This window comes from Falco peregrinus, chromosome 13 (genome assembly GCF_023634155.1).
Source record: "Falco peregrinus isolate bFalPer1 chromosome 13, bFalPer1.pri, whole genome shotgun sequence".
In the NCBI taxonomy this organism is placed as follows: Eukaryota; Metazoa; Chordata; class Aves; order Falconiformes; family Falconidae; genus Falco; species Falco peregrinus.
Genome location: NC_073733.1, coordinates 13160863 through 13173187, shown reverse-complemented (window position 1 = coordinate 13173187; position 12325 = coordinate 13160863). Strand labels below are relative to the sequence as shown.

Genomic DNA, 12325 nt, shown 5'->3' with positions numbered 1-12325 from the left:
TTTCCAGACAAACACCAATTCTTATACAAAAAGAAAAACCCTACAATGTAATAGAAGTGTTAACATTGCCACCGGACAGGAGTTCTAGGAAGGGAGAGAAGTCTTCAGTGAAAGGCACAACTAAAAGTAGTACTTCCCTAGATCTTAACCAAGTCTTTCAGTTCCATTTATACCCCAGCCCCTAGCCTCTTGAAGCCATGCTGGTTACTCTAGCAAGTAATTTCAAGTTCTTTTCCCCCATCCTCCAGCTCAAAAAAAAAAATGAGTGCTTATAAAAACCGGAACATAAAACAGCTTTGTCTATAACCCCATCAAGAGTCCAGGAGAGACTTAACAGTTTACCTTACGATTGTCTGGTAGTTACCAAGTATTCAAGTTTCAGATGATAATTATTAGATTGAAGAGCCTCAGCCAGCTCTAGTTTTGGTATTTTTCCTTCAGGCACTTTGCCTGTCAGGTTGGTGTTAGATCTACAGTTTTCCCAGTACTATGTATCACCAGCCTCTTCAACCCATTGCTGTAAGCACTCATTAGCAGCATCAGACCCACTCCAAGGGCTTCTTCAGGTTCTGTAGTCCTGCAACCTCCTGTGCTCCTTGGCTTACGATCTTTTGCAAGGAGCAACACTTTTAAGGCAAGGCAGACAGTGACCAGGACACGCAACCAGAATGCATCAGGAACTTACAGGACAACAGAACTGCAGGCAATGAGAGGCTAGGACAGCTGGACACAAAGCTCTTGTGTATTAGATCACCCCAGCATTTGAGCAGGCACTTGCTAGATGCAACAACCAAGCTACTATGGGATAAAGAGGCTCAGTCTACTAGCGTACTGGTAAAAAAAACAGATCAAGGATTTGCACAGCAAGTCAAGGTGCAGCTATAGTATGACAGCAGTCCTCTAGTCACCAGCAAGGCTAACAGTAAGCTGTGAAACTGAGGAACTGGTTTTAGCCTACACTAGAAACCGAAGCACACTACCACCACAAGTCCTCTACATAAGAGGGAGAAGAATGCTTGTCCAGGATGCACCTTCACCACCTAGCTACACAGCAAGGCAGTACTGCGCAGACTATGCTCTCACCTTCACTTTGCTGTGTAGTACACTAAAGGGTATTTAATTTCATCAATAATTAAGATGAAGTCAAGTTTGCAAGCTACACTGATCTCCTTTCATGGGAGGAAGCTGCAGAAGACCCACCTCCCAGGTGTCTCCCAGGGCTTCACCTAGGGTCAAAGCTTGGCCAAGATACAAGCCTTCCCCATGGCTTTTCAAGGGCTTCTGTCAGGTATAGAGTGGTAAGACAGCCAGCAGTCTCTCAGGCTCTTGCTGTAGATCCATATCAGCATGTCCTAGGGACCTCTACTTCCCAAACAATTTGGAGTGCACATGCTAGATCATCTAACCCTGCCCACAGACAAACCCTCCCCCTTCCCCCATCTCAAAATAATTGTGGCAATTAGCCATGTGTCAGTCCTGCTCTCCACAGATCTAAAGAATAGAGTCAGTGCTACTGATGAGCCTCAATGCACAGGGTTGCTGGTGGAGTTGGAGTGTTACAGGGATGAACTTCCCCCCTCCAGCCTCCCAGTGCTGGGATCAGAGCCAGTAAGCCTGACTTAAGCAGGAGGAGCTGTGGAGAACTGCACTGGAACAAGCAGGGTCTTCTACTGAACTTTACAACAAGCTGAACAACTTTTGGTTTTAAAAAAAGCCACACAAGCAGCAGCTGACATCTGTTGTTATAAAGGGACATGGCTGAATAGGTAGGAGACAGATTCCCCATTATGAGTCCTCCTGATGGCCTCCGCAAGGATCATTGAGATGTCAATCACCTGGAGAGGAAGAGAAATGGATCAGCTTACTGAGAACATCACGCCTGGAAGAAAAGCTGGTAAGTCAGGAAGAACTTAAAGAGTAAACTCATCACCCAGATTTATAATATGCCACATGCAGACAAATTAAATCCCAGTCCTGTGTAGAATTCATTACATGAAGTTCTGAAGATATTCTACATACAGTTCTACAAGAATTATTTCACTGTTGACCTTTGTCAGGATGACAGCCTGTCACCTTTCTTCGCTGAACTCCCTAAGCTCAGTCTGTTTACCCTAGGACTATCTTAATCACTTTGTGTAGGTTGCAGAGAAGTTAGGGGAGTCTAAATCAAGATCAGATCACTTCCCTTTAGTCAAAAGGCTTTACTATCACCACCAGCAGTCTACAGATGAAGCTACATGCTGCAGCTCAGCTCTCAGTTATTGCACTGGCTCTGCCTGGCAGGGTAATCCAGTCAACAGGAGGGGGGTGGGTGGGAAAATCAGGTCTCTAAAACTCTAAACCCCAGCAGCTAAAGCATTATGATATATGCAGTCTCAGTAAGAAGCATGGAGTTCATGGTGCATTAAGGAAACCAAGTGAAATCATATTTAACATTCTTTTTTCCAGATAGTTTGCCTCCTAAGAAAGAAAACACACTTAAGAGCTGCAGAGCAGACAGAGCATGAGACTTACAACAAATTCTTCAGCTCTGTATTTCTCAACACTGAACATCAGATGTTAAGTGTAAAGGAGTGAAGTGTTAAGTGAGAGCCTGAACAACAACTCCACTGCTGTCTTTGGCTACAACTTTTTACAAACTGATCACCTGTTTAGCATTTTGCCTACATGAACAGTAACATGGAGCTCTGAAAGAAGTTGAAGCATCAGACATCTTATAGATGGGCTCAGTTGTAGGAACATCATCCAGAAAATAAGTGTTAAAAAACTTGCAACATGATAGCAGGCTGCAATGGGCCTATAACTTACTTCCAAAAGCAGCTTAAAATTTACCGGAGTTCGATCAGTTGAGCTTTTTCAACAATACCCTAGTACTGGGGAACCTGTTACACTTAGAACAATACTAGCTGAGTCTTAGCAGTGCCATTCACTTTCCAGAGCTTCTCCAAATACCTGTTTCCTACACATCTGTGCTGTGACACTAGTATTTAGGATGTCCTTAGCTGTGTGTATACTACAGCAGTAACTGAAACTTTTGATGGACCTATTATGCCTGAATGCTCAGGTCAAGCTGCAACTTCCAGCTGTCCATTAACACAGGAAATCCTCAAGTTCTGCCTAGCTCAAGCTGTATAGCCATTTTTTTTTTTTCCTTCCAGGAAAAGTCAGTCTCAGCTTGGGAAACAGAATGTCACAGTGTTCTTCCTAAATGGAAAGCCGAAGACACAGAGTGACCATCGAAAGACCAGCTTTCATACAGATTGTGAACTTTGTTGTTTATCTTTGGCAAGTATCTGAACATTGTACCATTGAGCTGTGTCAACTGTTCTGAAGTCAAACCAGCAAGATGTGTCCATGGGACAAGACTGCACCCTCTCTCCAGCTCACCTGCACTATTATGACCACACATGAAACATTCACCTTCCCAGGACCAGGCCTACTTTGCCTCACAAAAGGATGGGACACTCTGCTTAAAGTGCTGGGCACTAGGTTACACAACTGAATCTGACATTATCAACTTCAAAAGTTCTTATCTACTTCTGCTTCAGTATGTCATCAGCATATCACTCCCCCCAAATGTACAGATACAACTGCTTGTTTTCATCATAGCCCCATTAGATCAGTCATCCGATATAGGTAAAACAAGCCCTGAAAAAAATTACTTAAGTTAACATTAAGAGCTAGATTAGAAGCTGCATTTTATCAGTGTAACAGGTCTGTTATCCCACAGCAAGAGGGACAAGAGAACTAGTCAACACTGCCACTGATTCTAGTACAAATGAAACTGCTGCAAGCACTAGACAGTATTATGGGGTTTTCCCCTCAGAGGGACAGGCAAGTGCTGCCACCCTTCAGCAGAGATAGAAGAAAAAGTAGATGCTCACCTGGATTTTAGGGCACTGCTTCATCTTGTCCTCCTGGGGTATTGTGTTTGTGACTACAACTGCCTCAAAACAGGCATTGTTGATCCGAGAAATTGCTGGCCCAGAAAAGATCCCATGAGTTAAGATGGCATAAACTTTGGTGGCTCCAGCTGACACAAGCCTACAAGGGTGGAAAAAGGAGAAGGGTAAGAAATTCCTAGCAAGTATTAAACTGACATTAGTACAGGGCACATGGTAAGCATCAAAGGAGACAATACCATATGCTTAGGGCACTGGCTACCTTTGATTTCCCCCCTCCAGCCCACTATTGATTTGGGGGAACAAAACAGTTTAACAAGTACCATAAAATCCCCAACAGTCAAAGTAAGCATTAAAAAATTTGTTCTTAGCCATGGGACATTTGTACTAGATCATACCAATCACCTTTTGTGATTTTTGGCAACACAAGGTAACAGTGTTGCATATGCTGGCATTTGTACTGTAGAAGTCTTGTAAGCTTTTCAAGCTTGGATACCTTTCTTTTAAAAGAAATTCAGATGTATGACCTTCAGTTGATGGACCAGACAGCACTTAGTTCTACCCAGCATAGTAAGTGATGGTCTAGTGGAAGTCACTTCCAGCACAAGTATTTTTCAAATAAAAGACACTATGGTCTTCTAGCTATTCCTTCTGTGAGAACTTTAGGGTTTTTACTTATTTTGTACGACATTAGAGTTAATACCAGAAACTGTACATTACTTTGAAATTTGATGTGCAAATAATCTGATTAACTCATTGCACAGTTTTCACTAACAATAGGTTTCTGATTTAGGAAATGGTCAGTCCTACTCACTTGTCTGCAGCATGACAGATGGTACCACATGTGTCTGCCATATCATCTACCAGAATGGCTACTCTGTCTTTCACATCACCCACCAACACCATGCGATCCACTTCATTGGCCTTCTTGCGCTCCTTGTGAATGAGGGCAAAGTCTACATTCAATCGATCTGCGATGGAGGTCACCCTGAAGGGAGAACAGTTTCCAAACAACACTTATTTCCACACAACAGCTTCAATTGAATCTCTTAAAACCATTAAGCACAAACTGCCACCACACCTGTTACTGTTCCCAAGCAATTAATAGAAGTCACTCTGCCACCTCAGTTTCCCTTCAAGCAGTTAAACTGCAATCTCTGATCTCGCCTCTCCTGATGACAGCAACTAGATTAAGTCTTTTATCCTAACCACTGTAAATTATTTTGCATTTAAAGCTTAAAACAAACCATAACCAGCAAGTCTGGCAAACCTAAAGTGATCAGAATATGCTTGGGAGGTTGTCACCTTTATAACACTACACTGGAAGGACATAAGTTGCACTATGACAGGCATCTGCTTCCACTCATATAAGCATTCAACTGTCACACATGCAAGTGCTGACACAGAGATAGTGGCAGGACCACACATCCAAGAAACCCAAGTCTACCACCTTACATTTACTTTGGTTAATGTGACTGCAAAGCAACCTTACCAGAGGGTCCTAAACTTTATATATACTGATGAGTAGTAAAGAGTTTTGATGTATTAAGAGCTAGAATAAAATGCACATGCCCCTAACATTCTACACTTGACATGAGCAGACTCCTAGCCTCAGTAAATCAGATTCATCACCTCGGGAATCCTACACAATTTATTAACTGTTTACTGAAGTATTTAGTTCTGCAGTATCTCCATAAAATACTGCACCAGCCAAGATCAACACATTTCGGTTTAAGTGGCTTTTGAAGAGTATTTTCAGGAGTAAGATTATAGCTGGCTGACTTGGCACTTCATATACTGCATTATGCAACAAGCTACAGAAGCAGCTGAATATAGAAATGGTCTTGTCCAATACATGGGCCACAACAGAGCTAGAAGAGCTACAGCAGCCTACAGCAAGTATCACTTGGCTTTTTATAACAGATAGCTTAAAACACTATAAAGTATGTGAATCAGGTCAGCACACCCCAACATTTTGGTGTTGCAGTCCTGGATTAAAGAATACAGCTGCATCCCTTTGCTGTTCACTTGTAGCAGCTATAGAGAAGCATCAAGGAACAGCTTCATTTCCCCTAATAAGCACCTGAGAACATTCTGAACTGCCCAGAAACCAGCATGTTTGTCTGCACAAAGATGGGAGATTGTCAGACTATTCAAGTAGGAATGTGCTATAACATATGCTGCTGCTTTTTGGAAAGGAACCATCTCTTATCTCCCTTGCTCTCAGGGAAGAGTAGCAGCAGGCTTAAGTTCCAGCTAGATATTAAAATCAAGAGCATAACAAGAAAATGTCTCAATAGACTAAGCTTAATACTGCAAAGAAGACAGCCTGGATAAAAGTATATCATTAGCCAGCAGCAATAACCTTGTCTTGGCATAGGGGTATGAGCTACATGATTCACTCCTTCAGCCTGCATAACTACCCTTCCACAAAAAACAGCTTTATCCAAGGGATGTACTAATCGCACAATTCCTACCTATGCAGCTGTGGTTCTAGAAGCTATTGAACTCTCCACATAGCTCAAGAAACCTTCTAGACATTCCCTAGGAAGGGTATCCACCCACTCTTCACTAGATGCCAAAGACCCTTACAGAAGGCAGGCTGACAGAGGAATCATGTTTTAAGAATAGGGTCATGAGCACTCTCAGGACTTCAAGCAGACACAGAAGCAGCACCTCAAGCTAGCTGTCTGACAGCTTACCTCTTGGCTCCACCAGCATCTGGTGAAACAATGGTACAGTTCTTCCATTCTGCAATATTCTCTTTGATCCATTTAAGTACAGCAGGCTCAGCATACAAGTTATCAACAGGGATATCAAAAAAACCCTGCAAGGAAGATGACAGGAACAGATGTAGTTGAAGGTCACATTCCAAAAACAGTTGGAAGAAGCCTTCTATATGATCAGGCATGCAGCCACTGCCTCTCCACAGCTTTCAGCTTTTTTCTACTTCCCTTAATGCAAGGGCAGTAGTCTTTAGGATACACAGAATAGTAATGTAAGAAGTCTTCAGAGCCAAAAATAGTTTAGCAGCATAAATAGCTCTTTACATCAGACACCTTTACAACATGGAACTACTTCTATCCTAAGAGGGTGCAGAAAACCAGCATCAACCACACTCATTTTGTAAACAGGCAGCTAGCTGCTCTGAAAAGCAAGCTTTAAAGCTCATTACCCAAACTGTTTGCATCTACAGGAAACCTATGAAAAAGCCTTGAGTAACACTTGCTTTTAAACTAATGCAGCGAGTTCCATAACTTTACACTGACCCAGCAGACTCCTCCAGGTAAACCTCAAAGGTCACTAGAAGCCAGAAGTTAATCCTGGACAGGGAGTAACAGGCAAGAGAGTGGGGGCAGCGACTTTAGAGGAATGCTTCAGGGTATATATAGGGGACAGTCCTTCCTACAATCATTCCTCCTGCACTCAGCAGCCCAGCAACCACAAGAACCAGGCTAAAACCAGCCAGATGCTGGAAGCTTACAGACACAAACCCAATTATTCAATCAAGTGTCACCATTGGTGCTGGCGAAAGGTCAACCCTGTGGCACACGTCACAACTTCAGACTTCCTAAGGAAGAAACACAGCCCTTTGGGCTCTGTTCTTTTACTTCATGCTCTTCCTGAAAGTCTTCTCAGCTGTGCTCCCATAGATTCCTCCCCCGCCCCCCCTGCCCCCCATCTGAGACAAAGTATTTCTGGGCAAAATTATACTGAAGTGTAAATGGCTGCATTTTCAACTGTTAAAATTAACAGCCAACCCACCTACTGCACCAGGCTGTAGATATCTTACCCTTCTGAATCACTGTTTGCAGCAATACAAGATATCTTTCCCACTGCCACACCTCTCGGCTGCACTGAGTTGGTTTCTTGGTCTCAGAGCACTTGCTCAAGGTGAAAAGAAATAACACTGATAATTTAACAGCTTGCTGTCCCTCCTCTCCCTGGTACATGCTCTTGTCAGTTCTTATACAGCTCAGGTCAAGATTTCAATTGCTCTGTGAGACTATTCTATTCAGTAAGCCAGCAAAACCCATGAATAACTTTCAGTTCACTAGCAGCTTGGGAGAGAACCAAAGTGCCCTATGTGGAAGGGTGGCACTGAATGGATACAAGTGGGATGGCCCATCTTGTCAGCTGAACCCTCACAAGCAGCTGGTGCCAGTACACCTGGAGGCAGAGCTAGCACTGCTTGCTTCTCCCTGAGAATTCAGTAAATATCAGAAACCTCTACTCAATATTCAAGGACACTTGATAAAGCCATTCTTAATCTCAAATTCCTCAAAGGACCAATAAAGAATACACAGTGTCACTGTGTGGCAATAGAGTTGCACGGATCATTTACTAGCCCAATATTCATTTACACATGATTCAATATGCTCAGTCTGATCAAGAAGATCTATAATTTCATTTACAGATGAACCTGTTACCCATCTCCCCATCCTCTTCTGATTCTGCAAGTCCCTTCTAGTCCCATGTTCCCAAGTCCTGATTTCTGCCGTGTCTATAAGAAAGCAGACCACTGGAAAGCCTGCAAGGCAGTGAAGAGGCTCAGCCTGGAGCAGGTAAGTACTTCCCCATTTCAGCTCCTACCTGAATCTGAGATGCATGCAGGTCCATGGTGATTATATGATCTGCACCTGCCACAGACAGCATGTTTGCAACCAGCTTGGCAGATATTGGAGCTCGACTCTAGTAGAGGAAAATAACAACCCAGTATTTAAGACAAGTTTAACTCCATCAAGATGTCAGTCTTCCACTTCTAGGGAATGATTCACAAGCAGTTACTAAAAGGAGTACTCATTAACATTGCATCTTTTCATCAGCTGGAGATTACAGCTTGGTGTATTTTCAAGAACTACTACTTTATGAAAAGACATTTGCAGTCCAATTCCCTGAGGTTTAAAGAAATTAAAATAAGTTTTATCTCCTGCTCTACATATTCAACTTCACCTAATTTCCATTCAGCAGTCAGGACTTAGATGATTTGCATTCATTTTTCCCAGCAGAAACCTTTACCACATCCCTTACCTTGTCCTTTTTGTCCTGCCGAGCATACGGGAAGCAGGGTATGACAGCTGTGACTCTGCTGGCTGAGGCAATCTTACAGGCATTTATCATGATAAGGAGCTCCATCAGATTGTCATTGATTTCACCACAGCCACTCTGCACAATGTAGACATCCTCCCCGCGTACACTCTCACCTATTTCCACACTGAGAACAGATGAGGAGAGTTGTATCCAAATACAAATCAAAACACAGCCATTACATATGCCTCTAAGGTAACCAAGGGATTGCATTCCCAAGGGTCTGTGGGTGACAATGTGATATAAACAGGGATGCTGAGCAGGAACGCTGTTGCTTATTTGCTTAGTACCCATTTTACATCACTCACTGCTCAAATTTAAAGGTTCAGTCAGTAAGGCTAGGAGCACTCAGCCTGTACTCCCAATTTCAACACAAGCTGAGCATGCAGACACCCTAGAACAGGCCTTGCTCCCCCTGAATCAGAAGTAAACTACCTCAGCTAAAAGCAGCAGCATACAAAGGAAGCAAGGATAATAGCAGATAAAGCCAAGCCAAACCTCTACCAGAAGCTATGCTGTAACCAATTATTAGATTTAGAGTCATAACAGCTATTCACAGGCTTGAACAGAGAAGCCCTCCAGCATTTCACTTTGGAAAGGCTCTTGGGGTTCATTTCCTCCTGCATGTAATGCACGCTAATCCTTGCTGATGAAGGGACTGAATACAAGCCAAAGGCAGTTTGCTGATGGCAAACAGGACCAGCTTCAGCACGTGTATCAAGACACCTGCACCAGAGGCAGAGTTGGAAAGAAAGCAGTAGTCTTTGGCTTGAGGTTTCAGACAGGGCAATGCTGCTTAAGGCCTTTTGTAGGAACAGATTAACTACCAAGTACTTCCAACATTTCAGTTTAGAAAAGCCTGCCACAGATTTGGAAGTCACCAGGAGTCAGTCTGCTGAGGACAAGTGTCTTCCACTGTTTCTTTCTTCCTGCACTCAGAGATGCTCACCCAGTCTGCAGATGGCTACCACACCAAACTCTAGGAACAAGCAGACAATTGCCTAACCAGCTCTTAACGACTTCATTTATAGGTAGGGTACCTATAAATAGGCAATTTAGGGTAGATTTCCAATTTTAATATATCATCCTCTGATCTTCACCCTCTCTTCTTCAGTGCTGTTGATTATTGCCAGGCATTTGTAGTCTTACTGCTCAATATCCATCAGCAAACTGCTGTCACCTTCACTGCACACTGGCTTAGAACATACACCAACCTCTCATGAAGAATTTCAAGCAGCATGAGAACTTTTGGCTAAGTTAGGATCTAGATTAACAGTAGTGGGTACACAAGTACCATCTCTACCTGTACTTACTAACAGTCTAATACTAAGCTGATTCAAGACATTTATTGTCCAGAAGTACCAATTAACTATTCTGCTGAAACAATCTTTTTCTGGGAAGCATCTCCTCTTGCGTTTATTTTGTAACTAGATGCTTATTAGGTCTTAAAGTCACATCACCTGCTGACATAAGAATCTGCTGGCTAGCCAACTGGACAGGTAAGTGCAGTTAATAAAGGGCAATGAGAACAGTGCGATGGCTGTGAATCGGACAGACTCCTTTTACACCTCTCCTCTACAACTCTTTGTATTACCCCTGGAGTTCACAGCTAAAAATCAACAGCCATGCAATAGAAATATTTTACATCACATGTATATCCTGGATTCTCCAGGAGAAGCCTCCTGTATCCAGAAGGAAGGAGTGGGTCGGAGCACTCATTCAAGGTTCTTTGTATTACACTGTGTGGTGTGTATATGCTTAATATGCTTCTCTAAACCAAGCTTAAGAGCTCTGAATAATTTTTAGCCTCTCTTTACATTTAGCTGCTTCTTCACATAGGAAGACAGCCAGAGTCATGAAGCAGAGAGATGGAAACAAGATGCATCTGAGGCTTCAGCACCTGGGCAGGACACAGACTGGATGGATGACTGCAACATGGGCTGCAAGGCACTGCCACCCTCCTACCTTTCCTGAGCAGTTTTATCGATGCCTTTCAGGCTCTGCTGCTCTCCGGGGCTGTTTGAAGGCCCCAGCTAACACCCTGAGCCGGCCACTGCCGAGCTGCCAGCCACGGCTGGCTAGGCTATAAGGATGGAAGGGGCTCCACAACGCGGGGGAAAGCCGGGGGGTGGAATTCCAGCAGCTCCCTGCCAGCTTCTGAGGCGGTGGGCCCTGAGCTCTGCCAGCCGGGGAGGGGGCACTGCCCCTGCCCGGCGGGAGCACTGCGGCCCCAGGCTGGAAACCGCCCGTGGGAGCGGGGCCCGCTGCGGCGCAGCGCGCCCCGCACACCGGCCCTTCTCGGCACAGGCCGCTAGAGGCTCCGCCGGGGCCGCGCCACCGGCCCGCACATGGCTCGCCCAGCCGGGAGCTCTCCAAGGAGCACCGCAGCCCCGGCCGCCCGCCGCCCCGGCTCGTCCCGTTCCCCCTCGCCCAGCAAGCCCCGACCCAGCGGCAGGATCGCGGCACTGCCCCACGGTAAGGGGCGCCGGGCGGCAGCTGCTCTGCGGCGGCGCTGCACGGCGGCCCCTTCCCCGCGGGAGGCCCCAGGAGACCCGGCTCCGCGCAGCGCAAGGGCGGGACGCACCGGGGGTCTCCGGCCCCGCCGGCAGCGCCCAGGGCTGCCCCGTCCCGCCCGGCCGCCGCTGCCCCGCGGCTGGGCCCGGCCGCAAGGCCCGCCCGGCCCCGCACTACAAACCCCAGCGGCCCCCGCGCGGCGGCTGTGCGGGGCTCAGCGCGGCGGCGCCCCGCGGCCCGCCGGGAGCTGCAGTGCGGCCCCGCCCCGCCTCACCACGTCTCCTGGTTGCTGAACTTCTTCGTGACCACCTTGCCCAGCTCCAGGCCCAGGCGGTCGGCGATCTTCTGGGACAGGTCCTGGTGCGAGCTCCCGCTGAAGATCTTAATGTTGGGCATGGCGGCGGCGGCGCCCTCCTCCTGCGCGCTGCGGCCCGCACCGCACCCGGCTGCCGCGCGGGGACCCGCCCGCCTCCTGCGCGGGGACGCGGCACAGTGAGCGCGGGCCACACCGGGCGGCGCCTACTCCGCCATCTTACCCCTTCCCGCCGCCCGCGCGCGCCCTTTATAGGCTCCCGCCCCCGCGGCCACGCCCCGGCGCGCTCCCCATTGGTCCTCGGGCGGGGACGGGCAGGGCTCGCCCGCCCCCGCAGTGGCGCGAAAGGGCGGCGGGCGCGGCTCGGCGGCCCGAACGGCCGCCCCGGGAGGGAGGCGGGGTGTACGGCGGGAGGAGGCCTGCGATTGGTCGTCGCCTGGCCGTTTGGCCTGCGATTGGCCGGGTCGGCCGCGGCCGCAGCTGGCCGAAGGCCCTGCCCCACGTGGCC

General features: G+C 46.8%; 1 protein-coding gene across 1 annotated transcript; it reads right to left on the bottom strand.

Moving 5' to 3' along the window:
- PRPS1 (phosphoribosyl pyrophosphate synthetase 1) lies at positions 1–12054 on the bottom strand. The gene is made up of 7 exons (XM_055818316.1): positions 11779–12054; positions 8934–9117; positions 8496–8594; positions 6605–6729; positions 4717–4890; positions 3885–4044; positions 1–1835 (listed from the first exon to the last, which is right to left on the bottom strand). The coding sequence occupies exons 1-7, from the start codon at positions 11898–11900 to the stop codon at positions 1743–1745; spliced, it is 957 nt and encodes a 318-aa protein (XP_055674291.1). The 5' UTR covers positions 11901–12054; the 3' UTR covers positions 1–1742.
- Positions 12055–12325: the final 271 nt, after the last annotated feature.